Here is a 22,860-nt window from a genome sequence, read left to right on the forward strand (position 1 = left end):
GGAAAGGCAAGTGTAGGGCGTGAGATGCAACTGAAATGTTGCGGGTGGGGAGAGAACGAGAGCGGATGGAGGAGGAGGCTTGGCTTAAAGCGCTGGGCATCTTCTGATGACATGCATTATCTGAATTAGACACACAGAACTATACCTATGGAGGAGGAGCGGCTTCTATGAAGGAACTTTGAATGTTTTTGAACTTCAGAGTTGGCTTAACGTTGGACCAGAAAAGCTAGCTAGCTAACAAGCTTGGGTATGCAGAGCGGCACTAGAATTAAAAACACGTCTTACCTTTTTGTAGTTAATAAATCCAATGTGAAATGTGATAACTATAGTATCCCTAACTAGCACTGAAAAAAGTGAATCCATTCTTCTCTAATTAAAAACCTCTCTCCCTATCTTCTGAATCAGGTTTGTAATGTCAGTAGGCTACAGCTATGCTTCGGAGATGGAAGGGCAGGTAGCCTACAAGCACACACATTGGCAAAGATTTTCAGCTGGCAGGCAGACAATGGAAGAAGTTTGCATAGGCGCTTTGTTGTATGTAATGGTGAAACTGAAAAAAAAATGCCCGGAATGTAAAATAACGTTATTAACCGGTTTCCATGCTTTTAAAATAACGGTTCTGTTCCGGAACAGTATAGATCCCTTTCGTTCCCGGTTCCGATCCAGTTCCTTGAAAAATTACAGTACTTTCTGGTTTTGTTCCCTGAACCAGTTCCAACCCCTGGTCTAAATGTGTGTGTGTGTGTGTGTGTGTGTACTGTATGTGTGTGTGCCCGTGTGTGTGTGTATGTGCCCGCGTTCGCTTCCGTCTGCGAGTGCATGTGTGTACATGTCCCCGTGTGTGTGTGTCAGAGGTGAGCCCTGTAATAAGCTTGATTAGTCCGACCAAGCCAGGGGAGGCTGCATAGACCTAATTGAGATCAACAATTACTGGCCAGAGTCAATGGCCTTCATCTGATTGCAATACATCCACAGAGAGGAGGTGATAGGTCAGACAGTTGGATTCAGAGGTCAGCTATTGGTTCAATGAGGAGACGTATTGATTAGAGGACAAAACACCAGATCACAGTGTTGTGTTTAATTCTGCTTCCCCCTTCAGATGTGATCCATACTTGCAAAACGGAACAAAATCTGCATAATACTATTATTGACCAAATAGCTCTCACAGTCTCACATCATAGTCTCAAACGTCAAATTTCAAAGTGTTTAAGGTTACGTTTAGGCATTCATTCCAAATCTTTAAGGTTAGGGTTACGTTTAGGCATTAACTCCGAATGGTTAAGGTTAGACATTAACTCCGAATGGTTAAGGTAAGGATTAAGGTTTGGTATAGGCTTAAAACAAAAATCTCAAAAACAACTTTCTATCGCTGGATTTGAACTTGCAACCTATGGAATCAGAGGTAGATGCTCATCCGCCATTCCCGTCCACAACGCTCTAGCAAAACCGAAACCTACTTGAAGGTAACAGCCCTCACTGTTGCCCCTAGTGTCTGGTTTCCAAGTCATCTCCCGACATCCTCAGACATGGATGGATGTCGATTACTGACTTGTATCACGGGTGACCTGGCTATTAATGACACCCTTGATAAAGATGAGCAAAAATGACTTTATAAAATAAATAACATTCATGGCCAGGCTGAAGCAGGGTCACTGGGCAGGGGATGGCCACGTGGTGGGGTCAGGGCTGGAGGTGTGGAGGTAATATCACCCTCCTACTGGAAGTGTATATTCTGCATCATCACCAACACCTACTTTACAGGACTGTTAGCACTAAATACACACCTCCCATATACAGTAGGTTCTCTCTCTTTCTCTCCCCATCTCTCTTTCTCTCTCTCTCTCTCACTTCCTCGCTCTCCCTCTCGTTCCCTCTCTCTGAGGTCTGAGAAGGCAGTCACCAGTGCAATTAGAGCCTCCATGTTCATCCCTCCTGTCTCTTTAACTCAACAGGCACACACACGCACATTCATAAACACACACACATTCACACACACACACACACACATTCACACACACAAACACACACACCTGTCTAAGCTGGACAGGCACTGTGCAAAAGTTCACTCCGACACCACGCTAACTATCCACCCTTGTCTCCCCCTCTCCTCCCTCTCTCCGGCTCTCCTCCCTCACTTGCTCTTTCACTCTTCAAGAAAGAGCTAGCTAGCAATCTTTCCCTCTCTCGTTCTCTGCCCCTCAAAGACAGTGCAACTATGGACCCCAGGAAGAGTAGCTTCTGCAGGAGCTAAATGGGGATCCAAATAAACAAACAAATACTACCCACCCTTCTCTTTCTTCCTTCACTATATCTGACACTTTTTTCTATAGGCCTCTCAGCCAAAAGTGCTAACTATCCACTCCTCCTTTCTCTCTCTCCATTGCACCCCTTTTCATATCTATCTGTACCTTGAGCAGCATGTTAGTGTATCTATAATTACCCTTTCCCCATCACTGCCTCTCCGACTATCTTTTTCATCCTTTCATCCTGCTGCCCTGTCTCACACTGTTTTCCCCTCATTATAGCAGTGTTGCTCCTCTCCTTTATTTATGTTCCTCTTCTTTATTTGGCTGTTTTTACTTCCTGTGTTGTGGTTTCCTCACTGGCAGTGAATGTGATGCTGTATTGTGTTACTGTCTGTATATACCGCTAAACACCATATATTACTCAACCAATGGGGTATTCATACTTGACCCTACATATATATATTGAGTGTGCATCTGTGCATGTGTTAGGCCATTAAGCTTTCTAATTCCTCTATCCCCTTCTCTCTTTTACACTCACTATCCCCTCTCCCTATCTATTTTACACTATTTCTATCTCCTCTATCTCTTTCCCCTTCCCCATCTCTTTCACTCAGTTTGATATTAATAGGAAAGCCTTTTGTTGACATGACAAGAGACAAGTCTCTGAGACTGAGAACCAGCCTGTGTAACACTGCCAGTGTAACACTGTTAGTCCTACTAAAACACTGGATAACAAACAAACACCCATGTTTCTCACTCTGTTTGCCATCTCTCTCTCTATTTCTCCTCACCTTGTCCATGTTGTGTCTTCCTCTATTTTCTCCCTCCCTCCCATATCCCCTCCTCTCCCTCCATCCCTTGGTATTTTCCTCTTAATTCTCTCTACACCTCTCCCTCGTATACAGCCCTCCCCCTTTCGCTCTCTGTACAGTGTATTCCCAGGCAGGAAACAGCAGACAGGGAGTGGGTGAAGGCGACATATTCAAATTGTCAACAATATTTATCTCGCTCTGTATCTCTCTTCCCCCCTCTCTCTCCCTCTCTCATTTTCTCACTCACACACATGCAACTGCACATGCAAACACACACACACACACACACAATCTCGCTACCAACACAATCATACACTCTTTAATTATCCTCTTATCTCTCAATCTATCCATCACAGTCAGTCTCACCCCTTCCTCTTCCCACTTTCTATGAATGGCTAAACTTCCAGAAAAAACTGCAGAGAAAGGAGCAACAGGAGCTTTGATCTCCCAAAGGTAATCTGGAGGCCAGAAACCCTGTACCCCCTCTCCTTTAATCATGGGAAATAAGGGGGACCCTAACCCTGACCCCTAAAGTTTGACCTTTAACCCCACACTACAACATAACCTCTCTCTTTCATCCACTGTCTGGGGCACCTGCAAAATATGTCACTATGTCTGTTTGGTTTGATACTCTGAAAAAAGTAACTACATGAACATCCTAAACTCAATTTCTGAAATTGGATGACATTTTCTGTAGATGGACCGTGAGCTTTGATGTGTTTCTGTTGGTCAAAGTTCTGTCTCCTCTCCTACCCTGTAACGGACAATGACAACAACATACAGTAACATGTTGTAGGCTACATACAGGACAACAAGACGATTCCCCAGAAAATCTATCTAAAACACAGTCCATGAAGCCTAGTTCATAATAGAGCTGTTATCATTGAATCATCCTATTGTCTCCAGCTGCAGTGCTGTAGCCTCTCTCTCTCTCTCTCTCTCTCTCTCTCTCTCTCTCTCCTCTCTCTCTCTCTCTCTCTCTCTCTCTCTCTCTTCCTCCTCTCTCTCTCTCTCTCTCCCTCTCTCTCTCTTTCTCTCTCTCCTCTCTCTCTCTCTCTCTCTCTCTCCCTCTCTTCTCCCCCCCCTCTCCCCCCTCTCTCTCTCTCTCTCTCTCTAGTCAGTACAGTATTCAGTGGAGCATGTCTCTGTCTCCCCCCACCCACTCACAGGCCCAGCCAGGAGCCACAGGGGTTAACAGAGCCCATCAAACAGCCATTTAAACCCCATCTCCATTCAACAGGCAAGCCAGAGAGGCACATATAGAGGCACAGGCAGAGGCAGGATCTGACACACATATTGAAATCAGAGGGGGATTGAATAAGCCGCTACACCTTTGAATGACACATAATGACACTAGGTGTTCCTGCCACACATGCACCTGCTGGAACAAAGTGAGCAATTGTGCTCGTTTTTTCCTCTCTTCTATTCTCTCGCACTGTCTATCAGGATGGATGAGTTGTTAGGGTAAGGTGTGACTGGAGAGAGTATGGGTGAGGGTAGAGGGGTAGAGCAGGCTGGGTAGAGAGAATATGGTTGATAGACGTGGCATTGTAATTCTATGAGGTTAGAATTAGACAGAGAATGAGATAGACAGAACGTTCTGGAATACAGAATACAGCAGTTAGTGTGCAGCCAGACAGAACATTCTGGAATACACTGATGCAGAACCAGAACCATATAGGGAGAGTGTGTGCGTGTATGTATGTGTGTGTGCGTGTGTGTGTGTTTGCATTTGTGTGCACATACATGTGCATGTGAGTGTGCAGGCACGTATGTGTGTGTGTTGCATGTATGTGCGTGTGGATTCCTCCGTGCGGGAGAGGAAGAGGAGGAAGAGGAGGACGAGGGGAAAAGAGAGAGAGAGCACCATGTACACACCACATTCCGTGACGGGAACTTCATCAGATCTCAATAACACAGATTCCATCATCACCCCATCCATCATCACCACATGAGAGCTGGCCCGTGCCCTGATTGGCTACGTGTGCCTGCTGCCATCCACTGATTGGCTGTGTAGTACCTGGTGTTGTGTCAGAAGTGGTACCCTGGTCTCTGTGGAGTCTCTTAAACCCCTCTACAGCCCTGTCACACAGAGAGAGAGAGAGACCAGGCGCTAATGGAGTTTAGCCTGGATGTGTCCGAGAGGTGTGAAGAGAGGTACGGAGAGAGAGAATAAGTAAGAGGGAAAAGGGAGATGGAGATGATGTTGAAGAGGGAGAGAGGGAGAGAGAGAAACATTGTTTCCAAATAATTACGTTAAAACAATCTCACACCAGAGTTTCTCCTGAGTGGCTGACAAGGAGTAGACAGGGAGAGGAAAGGTGAGGGGGAGGAGGAGAATAGAGAAGGAAGTGATGAACAGAGGAGAGGTTGGAGGAGGAGGAGGAGAAAGGGGGAGCCAAGGGAGATAAGGTGCAGAGAGAACCAATAAGAGGAAGTAGAGGGAAAGATGGATGGGTGAGAGGACGGAAGGAGGCAGAGGGAGAGAGAGAGAGAGAGAGAGAGAGAGAGAGAGAGAGAGAGAGAGAGAGAGAGAGAGAGAGAGAGAGAGAGAGAGAGAGAGAGAGAGAGAGAGAGAGAGAGAGAGAGAGAGAGAGAGAGAGAGAGAGAGAGAGACAATCAGGCTCTGGGGAGAGTGAGAGGAAGATAGTATGTTGGATGGATGGATAGATGGATGGATGAAGAGGAAAGTAGGGAGGGAGGGAGGAGAGACAAAGAGGGAGAGGTGGAAATAGGATATAAGAATCACAGCAGCTTTTCATCACACTCACACACTCTCCACAGTAGAGCTAGCATGAAGCCATTAGTTATATTACCTATCGGCAGCAGGGAATCGAATGTACAAATTGCTCAAAAGAGTTAAACCATCACAACAAGCAGGTGAGTGTTTTTGCACCTAAAACATAGAAACTCAAGGTTTCTTTCGTAACCCTGGTTCTATGATTATATGAGTGAGATGTAGCACATATGGGAAAATTGTCTTAGCGCATTTCACTACAGGAAGTAAGTGGAAGAGATGGACACCCGCACACTGTTGAAAAAGAGGAATAAATCCAAAATGGAGGCTTAAATGCAACACTATAGATGTTTTATTGTGGACATCACTGTGCCCAAAAATTCATTGTGCAGAAAAGTGCATAAATAAAGGGTGAAAACAAAAACAAACGTTTCGACATCAAGCCATCATCAGTGTGAAATAAATGGTGAGCACATACACCAGGCTTCTATTTGAGGTTAATTGCATATGTCACATAATCTGGTGAGCAAATACAGCTGTTGAAAAAATTAAGAGACCACTGCAAATGTTTCGTAAATCAGCATCTCTACATGTATGACAGCCATTCCATTCCTGTGTCTGTTGAATTCCAACACAGGCACACCTCATTCTACTGAATTAGGTACTGATTAGGTGATCACCTGAACCAAATCTTATTTAATGAGGAAATGTATAAAAACCACTGCTGTGGTCATCACTATCCTCTTGCAATAGGACCAGCTGGATGGCAAAAACAGTGCTAATAGTACCTCAAAAGTAATATTAATAAAAAAATAACTATTGACCATGCCAAAATAGTTGAAAATGAAAGTTTTGAGTGAGGAAAAGAAGGGTTCAATTCTGGCTTTACTGGCAGAGGGATACAGTGAGCGTCAGGTTGCTTACATCCTTAAGATTTCAAAGACGGCGGTTCATAAGAACAAGGTCAAGCAGCAGACATTGGGGACAACAAAGCTACAGACCGGCAGAGGGCGAAAACGACTCTACCGACCGGGATGACCGCCAACTAATTCGAATGTCACTCAACAACCGTAAGATGACATCAAGTGACCTACAAAAAGAATGGCAAACGGCAGCTGGGGTGAAGTGCACGGCGAGGACGGTTCGAAATAGGCTCCTAGGGGCAGGGCTGAAGTCGTGCAAAGCTAGAAAAAAGCCCTTCATCAATGAGAAGCATAGAAGAGCCAGGCTGAGGTTTGCAAAAGACCATAAGGATTGGACCGTAGAGGACTGGAGTAAGGTAATCTTCTCTGATGAGTCCAAACACGTAATTTTCCACAACATGCGCTACTACACTACACAGTTTTATTACAATGGCCACTGCTGCCCTGTCCCAGGGAGGGCCAAGCACTTGAACCCCCACGTTCTTGCGCTTTCGGCTCCATGATTGCGGGGAATGACTCTCTCCTTCTCTGCATCAACTGCTTGGGAAGGGAACATGCTCAGGCAGCTCTCGACAACCCCATGTCCTGCGAGCATTGCAAAATGAGGACTAGGGCGGGTTTGAGGAGGAGGCATTGAAATGAGTATTTGAAAAATAACTGCAATCACTGGCAAATAGGTATTAACTCTGCTCCTTGTAGTTTTGTATATCTATGCTTTGAGTAAGTGGTGGGGTGTTTGTGTGACAGGTCCCCATCTCCCCAGAGTGTCTGAGTATCTGGGGGGTTAGGACTGGATTATATTATTTCTCTTTTTAGTCCATTGAGCTGATGAGTCTGCTCATATCTCAGCCTGACTAACTCACAGCCTGACGTATGTGGGGCATGATGATGAGCCTATTGAAGGTGAGTGAGTGCCAGGCCAGACATATCTAATGTCCAATCAGTCACACAGCCAGCAGAAATCTCTGTCCTAGCTCAGTGCCAATACATAAAGAGATGAGAAACAGGCCTCTTTGTCTGGTCAGAAGAGACAAGAGAGAATATGTTAGGATAATAAACACTAGAGGAGAGGAGATTGGAGGCGAGGGCAGGGGAGGGGAGTGGACGGGAGGAGAGGGGCGTGGAGGGGAGGAGAGGAGAGTGGAGGGGAGGAAAGTGGAGGGGAGGAGAGGAGAGTAGAGGGGAGGAGAGGCAGGTATATAACACGCTAACGTACGCAAGCACACACAGACACACACAAGCATGTAAGATGAAGAAAAATGCAGAGGGTGAAAGGAATGAGAGGAGAAAGTCATGGAGAGAGAGAGAGAATGGAGAGATGAAAAGAGAGAGGGGAGGGATGGGCAGAGAGAGTAAGGGAGAGAGAGATGAAAAGAGAGAGGGGAGGGATGGACAGAGAGAGTAAGGGAGAAAGAGATTAAAAGAGAGGGGAGGGATGGACAGAGAGAGTAAGAGAGAGAATGACAGACATGCAGAGAGTGGCAGCTACAGTTTGAGGGAGAAATAGGAGAAGGAGAGAGTGAAAGAGAAATGGAGAGAATGGCACAGTGGGAGGGGTTCTTCTCTGTTGTTAGCAGGCCTGCCTGGCTGGCTGAGAGGGAATCATTGGCTTTTTATCTGTTTTGTGTGTTTGTTTGTGTGTGTGTGTGTGTGTGTGTTTGTGTGTGCGTGCATGTGTGTGTCATACAGTCACCAGTGAGTATTGGACAGGGCTATTGATCTGCAGAGAGAAGCAACAACAGCAGCACCACTTATCACTGAAGACTGACTGAGACACAATACACATACTGACTGAGACACAATACACATAATGACTGAGACACAATACACATACATATTGAGGTACAATACACATACTGACTGAGACACAATACACAGACTGACTGAGATACAATACACAGACTGACTGAGACACAATACACAGACTGATTGAGACACAATACACAGACTGACTGAGATACAATACACAGACTGACTGAGACACAATACACAGACTGATTGAGATACAATACACATACTGATTGAGATATAATACAGACTGACTGAGACACAATACACAGACTGAGTGAGACACAATACACAGACTGACTGAGTGAGACACAATACACAGACTGACTGAGACACAATACACAGACTGATTGAGATACAATACACAGACTGACTGAGACACAATACACAGACTGACTGAGACACAATACACAGACTGACTGAGACACAATACACAGACTGACTGAGACACTATACACAGACTGAATGAGATACAATACACAGACTGAGTGAGACACAATACACAGACTGAGTGAGACACAATATACAGACTGAGTGAGACACAATACACATACTGACTGAGACACAATACACAGACTGACTGAGATACAATTCACAGACTGATTGAGATACAATACACATACTGACTGAGAAACAATACACATACTGATTGAGATATAATACAGACTGACTGAGACACAATACACAGACTGAGTGAGATACAATACACAGACTGACTGAGACACAATACACAGACTGACTGAGACACTATACACAGACTGACTGAGACACTATACACAGACTGAATGAGATACAATACACAGACTGAGTGAGACACAATACACAGACTGAGTGAGACACAATACACATACTGAGTGAGACACAATACACAGACTGACTGAGACACAATACACAGACTGATTGAGATACAATACACAGACTGATTGAGATACAATACACAGACTGACTGATACACTATACACAAACTGACTGAGATACAATACACAGATTGACTGAGACACAATACACAGACTGACTGAGACACAATTCACAAGGACAACAAACACAGAGACACTTGCCAGTACATACACTCAACAACATAAATGCAAGCACAAACATATGAAAGCACTCTCATAAAGTAGATACACTCTCTCAGACATTTGATCCCTTGCAATTGTATTAAAACACAGATACACACTAAGCTACTCTAGTTCCACACACTGTACTCTAGAACCCCCCCCACACACACACATTGCTACTCATTAAAACCAGTAGGGTGTGTGTGTGCGTATTGATCCAGCCCTGTGGTCTAAAGGGGGGACAGCAGAGCCACCACTCCACCCAACCACAAACACCCGAAACCCAGAAACTCCCAAGCCCTATCTCTCCATGTATTACAAGCTTATGATCTCTGTGTGTGTGTGTGTGTGTGTGTGTGTGTGTGTGTGTCTGTGTGTGTGTGTGTGTGGGGGGGGGGTGCGTGTGCGTGTGTATGAGTCAACACCATGGGCCGGCGTCAGCCAATCAAAGGTGTCCGTGGTTGGGGCGATGTGAAATAAGATTTGGACACTTCCTGGCTAGAGGCCGAGAGGCAGATAACACACACACACACACACACACACACACACACACACACACACACACACAAACACAAACACAAACACACACACGTACGTACGCACGCACGCACGCACGCACACACACAAACACACACACACACAAACACACCAATCTTACACACCAGAAAGCTTAGAAAATCTTTCAAAACCCTGACAGTACATCAAAGACTGAACAGCCTCAATGGAGAGAGACTGCCTCAGCATTCACTACAGATTATCACCTGGGTCAGCCAGCGGAAAAAGTGTTTGTGCCACCACACACCTAGATGGACACACACAAACACACACACACACACACACCCACTGAAGCAAACGTATATCCAGTCACAGTCTGTCAGAACAGAGCAAAAAAGTTGACATTTGACAGGTTGGTCAACTTTCTCCATCATTCAGCATTACTGAGTGGATCAACACAGGGGTTGAATATAGAGACAGTGAAGTGGACTTACTCAGGTCAGGAGGTCAGGAGATACTCAAACAGACTGGGATCAGGCCAGAGGGAGGAGAGGGGGAGAGGGAAAGGAGAGGAGGGAGATGGAAAGGGTTAGAGGGGAGATGGTGGAGGACAGATAGGATAATAAGGAAAGAGGGAAGGGAGCTATAAGACGCATGAAGAGTCAATGAGAGATGGAGGAGATTGAGGTAGAGAGAGGTGAAGGGTGAAGAGGGGAGAGTTGAGTAGGTTAGATGAGTTCAATGAAAGGATATTAGAGGTGAGAGGTCAGGAGATAGGATTCAGGGTTAGAGTCTGGGATATGGACATAATGACATGTAGAATATGTTATAAGGATATAGGCTGAAGACCATTCAAGTGTGAGAGGTGATGGATGAAGTTTTGGGGGTCAGGGGTCAGAGGTTAGGGGTCAGGGATCAGAGGTCAAAGGTCATCTCAGCAGTAGTAAAGGATATGGGCTGGACACCATGCGTATGCACCAGCTGCGGGGACACGTGGTCTGCTTGAGACAGAAGAACACCACGGGCGCAAGCTCAGGGAACGGCACCACCAGCGTGCTGAGGTCACTGCCAATGCTGACGTCATCGCCTGCCCCCCCCGCCTCCTCGATGACATCATCAGTCTGCACGGGGCCGTAGTCCTCGCAGAGCCCCGCCCCCACCGGGGGCACGCCCCCTAGCGGAACGGGACACTCCTCACTCGTCATGGCAACTTAGCAGAGGTCTGGAGGGAGATAGAGAGAGAGACAGGTTAGAGAAGAAAGAACACACACACAGACTAGATCGATGTCAACAATCATTGCACTCTCATTGACAATTCACTTACAACTCTTTAGTAGCGTAAAACCTCTCTACCTATCCTCTGAATGGATTTACTCTAATGTAAACAGCAATCTCTAGTACACTCCATCTTTTCAGTTTTGTGCTTGAGTACTAGAAAAACAACAGATATCCTCTCCTGTTGAATAGTGATTGAGCCGGCCGTAGATAGATAGATAAAGAGATGGAGAGATAAAGAGCTAGATCGATGCAGACTGTAGATGAAGACTGTAGCAGTGTCACGATCGTCGGGAACAGAGGCGGACCAAGGCGCAGCGTTGAAGGCAAACATACTCTTTATTTAGTGATTACACGACAAAAATAACAAAACGATAACGTGACGTCCACGGTCTAAACACAAACCACACTGGAACAAGATCCCACAACCACTGTGGGAAAACAGCCTGTCTAAATATGGTTCCCAATCAGAGACAACGAGCAACAGCTGACACTCGTTGCCTCTGATTGGGAACCACTCTGGCCAACCTAGAAATACAACTACTAGAAAAACAAATGAAACTCACACCCTGGCTCAACATACAAGTGTCCCCAGAGCCAGGGCGTGACAAGCAGCAGCCTGCCAGGGCCACAGTGACTGTGTAATAATAACACCACATTGTGCCTCAGCAGTCTACTCTACTTTACCTGTCAGCAGTGAGAGCAGGAACAGAGCCAGGCACAGGAACAGGCCGGGAGACAAACAACAAGAAACATGGACGCAAAGCGCAGCCAGTATCTTTTTTTACACTGACAGAGCAATTGTGTGTGTGCGTCCATTTATGCGTGTGTGTAGGCTTAGGTGGGTTTGTGTACAGAATGTGTACAGAATCCAAATGTCAGGGGCCTCCCGAGTGGTGCAGTGGTCTAAGGCACTGCATCGCAGTGCTAGCTGTGCCACTAGAGATCCTGGTTCGAGTCCAGGCTCTGTCGCAGCCGGCCGCGACCGGGAGACCCAGCGCCGTCCAGGGTAGGGGAGGGTTTGGCCGGCAGGGATGTTCTTGTCCCATCGCGCACTAGCGCCAGGTGTACGGTGTTTCCTCTGACACATTGGTGCGGCTGGCTTCCGGGTTAAGCGGGCATTGTTTGGCTGGCAGGGATGTGTTTCGGAGGACGCACGGCTCTCGACCGTGTCCGTACGGGAGTTGCAGCAATGGGACAAGACTGTACCCAATTGAATAAGGAAAAGAAAGTAACAGAATTGCACTTGATCCAGACAGATTAACTCAGCTACTGCTCTGTTCAGAGACAGCCATGTGCATGAATAATTAATCATTCATACAATCAACAAAACATTTTATCAATCTAACTACATAACGGTTATCTTTTATTTGAATAGTAAATCTCTATTGATAAACTGGGTAAATCAAGATGTGGCCTAGGCCTATTCACAATACAGGTGATTGCATGTTCAATAGGAGTGTGTGCTTGTTTTGGCTGATTTCATGGGGCTACATGACAAACAAGCGGTTTCCTTCCACTTGGGACTTATTTTATTGATCAACAACCTTTACATAGATGTAGCTTCTTTTATAAAAGTGTGCGCTGTTGCTTTAACCAGTAATGATGTTATTCACAAGGCAAGAGGGGTTCATGCCTTGTTGCAATATTCAAGTGTGTTAACTTCTGTGCAGCATGAGTGGGGAGCTACCATGATGCAGCCCAGACTCCCAGTGCATGCTAGCAATGAGTAAGTGGAGCAGGGCACGGTGTGCAACTCACGCTATAAGGGAGACATCGGCTGCGCTGATAGACTGAGTTGATCCGTGAGACTGTTATGTGAATTATTTAACAAACTATTTCAGTTTCTCTGTGTGTCTCCCAAAAGGTTGTAAGTGGGATTTAAGTAACGGCCAGAGTCCCGGTCTGCATAGTCAGAGATATTTATTCATTGAGAATTCTGCCATCACAATTTCAGAGTCCATCTTTTATACTCATACGTCATACAAAAAGAAATCCCTCCCCTCTGTAGGCGGCAGGGGCGGTGTGTTCAATAGGGCGATATGGGCGACGCACTGCCAAACGGGAAAAGGAAGGGATTTTTTTTCTAATCAATTATATCACGGCAACAGTAGTTATCAGTGTTGTAATGTCCAATCAGGCTAAAGTCGTGCTTCAAATGGCTCCCCCCCCTTTTGGGGCGATTTCAGTCAGGTTGAAAATCGCCCAGAAGTCTGTCATAGACTCCCATGTAAAATCTATTTTTTTCAAATTTCAGAGCTTTCAATACAATCTCTATGGGTGTCTGAGGGCTTGCACTTACGCTTTCGTCATACGTAACGTAACCATGAACGTAACTAAGAAAAGAGCGGATTGTGTCGTTGAAAGAAGTTCCTTTTTGTCGGCGAACAAATGAAGATAAATTGGCAACGAAACAATTAGGACCTCCCAGACCAAATTTAATAATTCAACAGGTTTCTACTAAAAGGCGGAAAGTCCTACACCCGAGGATTTTCCAAAAATTGGTACGAAACGAAAAAGACATTGCCAGTCAACTGGATGAGGGATACAGGCTAGCTGTCCGCCGCCACAACGATGAGGTTAGTGTTGATAATCACAAGTTTACTGGAGAACTGAGACCAAGTAGAGACTTTGGACAGGGTGGATATGGTATAATAAAGGCAGTTTATTCAGAGGTAAAGATATCTGGAATCGCGTGCACGGACCCGTTCGGTCAAACTCTTAGGGAGCTATACATTAAGCCCCATTACTTACCATATCAGATAAGAGAAATTGCTGCAGCTACATATATTTTACATCCTGGCCCTACATAGTTCACTATTTGCATCACTTACCAAAATATTACATGTGGTCATATATGCTTGGAAAGTGGAGATGCCATAGAACGTCAAAAAAGTAAACATTGCTGGAGACACATTGCCGTTTTGGAGAAGACATCGCGTTTGCTAGCGAAGAGATTTGTTGTGGCAAATGAACTTGGGCTGGGAATTGCCAGGAACCTCACGATAAGATATATGCATTGCGAGTCTCATGATTCTATACGTATTGCGATTCGATACTGTGATTTTATTGCGCACCATATGTCTGTTGCAGAGGGATCAGAAAGCCATGAGAACGAGTTTTGATCAGTCATGGAAATAAAAGTGCTGAAAACAAATTGGCTCCCAATGTGAAAAGATTGAGAACAAGCTATGAAGGAACAATAATGGTGTTTTGGTGCAGGTACAGCCAACTAGCGCTAAAATATTGCGATATTGTCAATACAGTATATCGTAAAGTATCACTATGTAACTCGATTTCTTTCACCCCAATCCCTCAAATTAACGGTAAATAACTGAATTGTTTGCCCCACATTTAGCTAAGATGATTAGCTAGCCAGCTAAAATGTTTTATTTAGTTAGCAGTCGCATCTACAATAGTTTACTGTCAATAACATGTCTCCAAAAATGACGTGGTGTCTCCAATTGTGTTGACATTTTACAATTGCGATGCGCATCCATGAGTATCCACTTTCTGTAGCTCAGCTGGTAGAGCACTGCGCTTGTAACGCCAAGGTAGTGGGTTCGATCCCGGGACCACCCATACACAAAAATGTATGCACGCATGACTGTAAGTCGCTTTGGATAAAAGCGTCTGCTAAATGGCATATTATTATTATTATTATTATTATTATTATTATTATCTGAAGAGAGCCCCGAAACATTGTGTGCAGACATTTTATGCAATAAATGAAGTAGGTTGAATCTAGTAGTTCTGATCTTCTGATTGGTCCTGATGAGTTGGGCGAGGTCCCCTCCAGGCTAGTGTCACTGTTGCATTGGCTCTGAGTCGGGGTTCTCTGTCTTCAAATGTTCAGCCTAAGAGAGGGGATTTTTGTGTGTGTGTGTGTGTGTGTTTAACAGTGATGATGTGTGTGTGTGTGTGTGTCCTCAGAGCAAGAACTCGTGAGTTGGAAGAACTGAGAGGCCTATGGCGTGGGTGTTGTCCTTGGCCACCTGCTGACAAGGCTGACAAGATAGGACCCTTTTGTCCATTGTTATTGGATAGGAACAGAACTTATAACCAGCTCCTGACCTAAATAGATCTTAGCACAACATTTTACTCAACATATCATATTCCATATTCACTATAACAAATATATTTACTACGACATTAGCAAGAACCGCCACATCCTCAGCCGGCTAATCCAGTGTGTGAAGTTTTGCGGAGTGTTTGAGTTAGCTTTGCGAGGCAAAGATGAAACTGAGGGCTCCACCAACCCTGGTAAGCCAACACTTTTGAGATCAGTCAATAAATGCTTCTGGTATTGACTTATATGCTGCCCCTGTCTTCATGTTGTTGCTGGACATATCTTTTTTAAAATGTGTGTAGGTCACCTAAATCATCAGAAAAATTGCCCCCCCTGAGAATTTTTTCAGGAGCCGCCACTGGTAGGCGGGCTGTAGTTTTCCACTCTAAAACTGCTCTACTGACCTTCAGTTCACACACACACACACATATACACACATGCATACACACATACATACACACACACACACACATATCCTACTCCCTGCATTACTCAGTTATTGCCGTTCTCACAATATTCTGCACCATGTTTTCATAACAGTTTCTCCCCTCCCTAAATTGGGAGGCCTCTTTATCTTAGTTTCTCAGTTGTCTTTGTTGTCTGGCCTAACTCTTACTCACATTGCTAAATAGTGGCTCAATGCCATAGCCTTTACTGGTCCTACACTCACACATTTCTAACACATTATACACAGTTTCAGGGTGTAATAATTAGTCATTAATAATTAATCTATCAGAGACACATTTGACAAAAGTACAGAAAGTGACAAAAATTCTAGTACCGAACCGTTTTTCATGTTCTAGTATCGAAAAAGTATCGACGTTTCGGTATACCGTGCAACACTACCATAAAATTAGAAAGAACAGTGTCTGACATTTTCTCACAGTTAAAGGTTTCACAACCCTTCTACACAATATAAAAACCTTTATCTTGTTCTTCTTATTTCTTATTTTTATATCTTGTGTGTATTTGTTCTACCTTATTTTTAGTATTTACAGGAGGTTGGTGGTACTTTAATTGGGAAGGAGGGGCTCGTGGTAATGGCTGGAGCGGAATCAGTGGAATGGTATCAAATACATCAAACACATGGCTCCGTTCCAGCCGTTATTATGAGCCGTCCTTCCCTCAGCAGCCTCCCCTGTTAGTATTACATTGGTATTGATTACTGCATTGTTGGGTTTAGAGCTTGCAAGAAAGGCATGTCACTGTACTTGTGCATGTGACATTAAAACTTGAAACTTTCTGTTTAGAGAGCAAGTCTAGGTGTAATTATGGGGTGTTGTTTTTGACTGTGTCGCTGCCACAGTACAAAGCCTTTCTCTGAACCAGTAGTTTTTCCCCTGCTCCATTTTGACTGTAAACAGGTTTAAAACAGAGGGAGGAGAGAGGAGAGATACCGTCAGGCCCACTAACATAAAGGAGCAACGGGGGAGAGAGAGAGAGAGAGAGTAGGTAAATATTTGTTTTTGTATCAATCCCTCTCTGTTCATTGCTCACTCCTTCTCTGTAACATTTTTCTTCCAGCATCCCTCTCTCTCTCTCCTCTACCTATATTCTCTATCTGCATGTGTGCCGGTGGGGTCATGATGACTGTGCGTACAAGTCCCTCTCCAGTGCATTAGCACTTGCACTCACACACACCATGACACACACACACCATAACACACACACCATGACACACACACACCATGACACACACACCATGACACACACACCATGAACACACACACACACACACACACACACACACACACACATTATCGTCTTAAATTGGAGTAACAGATATCCAGCCACCCATTTAGTTGTGCTAAGTGCTGAATGCTCAACACACTGACTGACACACACACACACACACTTTGTGTTACAAAGTGGGATTAAAATGGATTTAATTGTCATTTTTTGTCAACGATCTACACAAAATATTTTGTAATGTCAAAGTGTAAGAAAAATTCTAACATCTGTAAAAACAAAAATGTATATATATATATATATATATATATATCTTGATTAGATAAGATAGATAGGCGGCAGGTAGCTTAGTGGTTAAGAGCGTTGTGCCAGTAACCGAAAGGTCGCTGGTTCTAATCCCAGAGCCGACTAGGTGAAAAATCTGTCGATGTGCTCTTGAGCAAGGCACTTAACCCTAATTGCTCCTGTAAGTCGCTCTGGATAAGAGCATCTGCTAAATGACTAAAATGTAAATAAGTATTCAACCCCCTGAGTCAATACATGTTAGAATTACCTTTGGCAGCAATTACAGTTGTAAGTCTCTAAGAGCTTTCCACTCCATGATTGTGCAACATTTGAACATTATTATTTAAAAAATTCTTCAAGCTCTGTCAAATTGGTTGTTGATTGATTCATTGCTAGACAACCATTTTCAGGTCTTGCCATATACACTATACAAAAATATAAACGCAACATGCGACAATTTCAACTATTTTACTGCGTTATATATGAAAATCAGTCAATTGAAATAAATAAATTAGTCCCTAATCTATGGAGACTGGGCAGGGGCATAGCGATGGGTGGAGCCACTTGAGAGCCAGGCCCTCCCACTGGGGAGCCAGGCCCAGCCAATCCGAATGACTTTTTCCCCACAAAAGGGCTTTATCAAAGACAGAAATACTCCTCAGTTTCATCAGCTGTCCGGGTGGCTGGTCTCAGATGATCCCGCAGGTGAAGAAGCTGGATGTGGAGGTCCTGGGCTGGCGTGGTTACACGTGGTCTGCGGTTGTGAGGCCGGTTGGACGTACTGCCAAATTCTCTAAAATGACGTTGGAGGTGGCTTATGGTAGAGAAATGAACATTCAATTCTCTGGCAACAGCTCTGGTGGACATTCCTGCAGTCAGCATGCCAATTGCACGCTCCCTCAAAACTTGAGACATCTGTGGCATTGTGTTGTGTGAAAAAACGGCACATTTTAGAGTGGCCTTTTATTGTCCCCAGCACAAGGTGCACCTGTGTAATGATCATACTGTTTAATCAGCTTTTTGATATACCACACCTGTCAGGTGGATGGATTATCTTGGCAAAGGAGAAATGCTCATTAACAGGGATGTAAAGACATTTGTGCACAACATTTTAGAGAAATAAGCTTTTAGTGCATATGGAACATTTCTGGGATCTTTTATTTCAGCTCATGAAACATTGGACCAACACTTTACATGTTGCGTTTATATTTTTGTTCAGTGTATGTTCAAGCAGATTTAAGTGAAAACTGTAACTCAGCCACTCAAGAACATTCACGGTCTTCTTGGTAAGCAACTCCAGTGTAGATTTGGCCTTGTGTTTTAGGTTAATGTTCTGCTAAAAGGTGATTTTATCTCCCAGTGTTTGGTGGAAAGCAGACTGAACCAGGTTTTCCTCTAGGATTTCACCTGTGCTTAGCTCCATTCCACTTCTATTTTATCCTGGAAAAACGTGCAAGTCCTTAACGATTACAAGAATTATCATAACATGATGCAGCCACCACTATGCTTGAAAATATGGAGAGTGGTACTCAGTAATGTGGTGTATTGGATTTGCCCCAAACATAACACTTCAGGACAAAAAGTGAATTGCTTTCCCAAATTCTTTCAGTTTTATTTTACTGCAGGATGCATGTTTTGGAATATATTAATTATGTACAGGCTTCTTTCTTTTCACTCTGTCGATTAGGTTAGTATTGTGGAGTAACTACAATGTTGTTGATCCATCCTCAGTTTTCTCCTATCACAGCCATTAAACTCTGTAACTGTTTTAGAAGTCACCATTGGCCTCATAGTGAAATCCCTGAGCGGTTTCCTTCCTCTCTGGCAACTGAGTTAGGGAGGACGCCTGTAACTTTGTAGTGACTGGGTATATTTATACACCATCCAAAGTGTAATTAATAACTTCACCATGCTCAAACGATATTGAATATTCTTTAAAATATCTACCAATAGGTGCCCTTCTTTGCGAGGCACTAGAAAACCTCACTGGTCTTTGTGGTTGAATCTGTGTTTGAAATTCACTTCTTGACTGAGGGACATTACAGATAATTGTATGTGTGGGGTACAGAGATGAGGTAGTCATTCAAAAATCATGTGAAACAGTATTATTTCACACAAAGTGAGTCCATGCAACTCATTATGTGACTTGTTAAGCACATATTCACTCCTGAACTTATTTAGACTTGCCATAACAAAGGGGTTGAATACTTATTGACTCAAGACGTTTCAGCTTTTAATTTGTAATTAATTTGTAAAAAAAAGAATTGACAAACAGAATTCCACTTTAACATTATGGTATTGTGTGTAGGCCAGTGAAAAAAAATCTCTATTTAATCCATTTTAAATCAGGCTGTAACACAAAATGTGGAAAAAATTAAGCGGTGTGAATACTTTCTGAAGGCACGCCTACATCTTCTGTCTACATCACGGACCGTCTGTGTGGGGCAGACACTGAGACAGAGAGAAGAGACAGAAGGAGGCACGATCGAGAGAGATAGAGAGCAGTTGCTTCACGAGGTATCTCTACCTGAAAATACATGATCTAAGTGATTGATAGTTGGTATTCAGCAGTCATAAAAGTCTGCCTTATTTACTTTGAAGAACTACTAAAATAGTGATTTTGTCAGACAGTATAGGCAGCAGCTCTATAGAGATGAGATGATGACTTGGATTGAAATAAAGTCATCAAATAAAACAAATGTAATGTACACAACAACTGAAATATTTTATTAAAGTAAAGTAATGTGAATAAATGATGGTTAATAAGTGACAAGCAGTAATGGGCAGTCACTACCATCATGGGACTTTTATGAATTGTTTTATTCTGTGTTGTTACAGCATTTAACCCACATAATGCATAGTACATTTAATGTTAAAAAAAAATCAAAATCAAAACTGAAAACCGTGATTATTTTTGTATAATCAAACAGAAACCGAACCACTAATCGCTAATCGCTCAGCACTAGAGTCAGGTGATTGGGGACCATGCTGAGTACAGCGCTTCGACACAGGCAGCAAGGGTTCTGAATGTCACAGCGATTTAACACTGCTTTAGAATACCACAGGCTTAGTGTGTGTACATGTACAGTTGGTTGGTTGCTAACACACACACACACACACAGTCCCAAGCCCCCAACATGCAGGACAGACTGTCCCAAACTCTCCACCAACACAGAGGAAGCTGTCTGAGTGAAGGAGGACAGGAGGAGACGAGATGGAGGAAGAAGGAGAGGAGATGGAGGGGGAGGGGAGGAGATGGAGGGGGGAGGGAAGAGATGGAGGAAGAAGGAGAGGAGATGGAGGGGGGAGGAGATGGAGGGGGGAGGAGAGGAGATGGAGGGGGAGGGTGAGCAGCCAGATTAGGGAAGAAAAGTATGGAACTTAGTAGCTGTAATGAAAACAAACAACTGCACATAGACACAAACCCATTATAGTGACAATAGTGGTAGTAGTATTATAATAGTAGGTTAGTAATTATAGTCAAACTAAGGTCAGCTCCTGAACTCCTCTCGTCCAATGTGATTCTGTCCACGTGGTGTGACTGTGTGTTAATGCACCAGTGGGTAGTCCAGACACAGACAGGGACTAATGCTATTAACATCACTTCTATGCAGCAATCCATGTGTGGATACACACACACACACACATTGTGTTCTTTTCTATTAGCTGTGTCATGCAAATGTCTAATTTTAGAAAATTAACAGGAAATAGCCTGACCACCAAACCAGTAAGTGTCTGTGGGAATACAGTGAGCTGATTTCAGATCTGTTTGTGCTGTAGCCAATATCCAACTCCTATGGTCATTGTCATGCCAAACTGATCTGGGACCAGGCTATAGTAATCTGTTTTAAAAACACCCTGACTTCCTCCCTTAATGACTAGCGCTGCAAATGTTACGCCTCTAGAAAACTCCGCCTCGGGAAGAGAAGAAGAAGCCAGGGAAAAATATGATTTAAGAACCAGACGCTGCTGTGTCAGCATTATTCCATGACTGGCTGTCATGGGCACCATGAGAAGGCGGCGGTAATTTGGGTGCTTCAAGTGTCGCTAGCTGCCTCACCATTAAAACAGCCCTGTGCATAGTCGGTGGAGCTCGACGGGGCTAACGAGCATCGGGCGACTCATGTAATTTGATGGTGAATGGGGCGCCTCACGGTTTATTAATGCATGGTTTGGACACCGATGAAACGATGTGACTTGAACTGAGGGGGGAGTCTTGGCTAGAAAGCATTCTGTAGGCCTAAACACTGTAGGCCTATGATTCTGGTCTCATTTAAACACTCTATTGTGACTCTATTTGTGCATAAGCCTACAAACCAATCAGCTACAGTACACTTAGAAGGTTCCAAAAGGGTTATTCAGCTGTCCCCATAGAATAACCCTTTTTTGGTTCCAGGTACAACCCTTTTTTTTCCCAGATAGAACCCTCTGTGGAAACGGTTTTACATGGAACACAAAAGGGTTCCACCTGGAACCAAAAGGGTTCCACCTGGAACCAAAAAGGGTTATTCAAAGGGTTCTCCTATGGGGACAGCGAAAGAACCCTTTTAGGTTCTAGATAGCACCTTTTTTGTAGGCTACACAGTTGGAAAGATCATGTAGAACTAATTTACATTTTACATTTTAGTCATTTAGCAGACGCTCTTATCCAGAGCGACTTACAGTTTTAGTGAGTGCACACATTTTTTTCTTTTCAACTCCTGTGGAAAAATCAACAAATCCTGTAAAAAGATCAACCTAGAAAGATAACTGAACACAACATTAAACAGCAATTCAATTTAGCACAGATCAAAACACAAACAGTCTGGTCATTCCTGCACCAAAAATTACGCATCATTTTGAAATGTTTCCAGTTGGTATAGCGACATATGGCTGAATACCACATTTTGTTTAGTGATCGTCATTACACTGATTCTGCAGATTCTGTGAGACAAATACATGTATCAAATAGTTGGGTAACTAACTGTCCATTTGCTGCCAGACAGGCATATTTCATTAGGACTCTGTGATTCACTTTGGTCTCAGTTTATCGACTGCAACCACCAACGAGTTGTTGTTTGTCTCGCCCTCCTCTCCTTCACCCTCTCGGTGCAGTCACCAGGCTCCAACATCAGAGCGTAATACTAAACAAAGTATTTTTATCTCTCTCTTCCTCTTTCGTTCTCCAACTTTGTCTGACCCTCTGCCCTTCAGTCCCTCTTTCCATCTGTCTCTTTGGCAGTCGTTGCCTCCCTCTCGGCATCATTTTCTGTCTCTCTTCTTCTAACTCTCCCCTTCTCGTCATCTATCCTTCCCTCTATATATTTTTATTTCATTATCTGTATTCCCCCTCCATCTATCACTCCTGCTCGCCATCATCTTCAGAATTGATCTTTCCTCCCTCTCTCTGACTCCCTCCCTCTCTCTGTCTCCCTCCCTCCCTCCCTCAGACAGGTCTCTGTAAAGAGCAGTGTGTCAGAGGCCAGCTCTATAGAGTGGTTCCA

General features: G+C 44.0%; 1 protein-coding gene across 1 annotated transcript in view; it reads right to left on the reverse strand.

Annotated features, from left to right (window-relative positions):
* Positions 1–10,988: 10,988 nt before the first annotated feature.
* Positions 10,989–22,860, reverse strand: part of LOC123481087 (voltage-dependent T-type calcium channel subunit alpha-1H-like) — a 52,210-nt gene continuing 40,338 nt past the window's right edge. The window contains exon 2 of the mRNA XM_045216378.1: positions 10,989–11,281. Within this exon, the coding sequence (XP_045072313.1) occupies positions 10,989–11,264 (276 nt within the window). The 5' untranslated portion in view covers positions 11,265–11,281. The remainder of the gene's footprint in view (positions 11,282–22,860) is intronic.

Source organism: Coregonus clupeaformis, unplaced genomic scaffold, assembly GCF_020615455.1.
Source record: "Coregonus clupeaformis isolate EN_2021a unplaced genomic scaffold, ASM2061545v1 scaf0697, whole genome shotgun sequence".
Classification (NCBI taxonomy): Eukaryota; Metazoa; Chordata; class Actinopteri; order Salmoniformes; family Salmonidae; genus Coregonus; species Coregonus clupeaformis.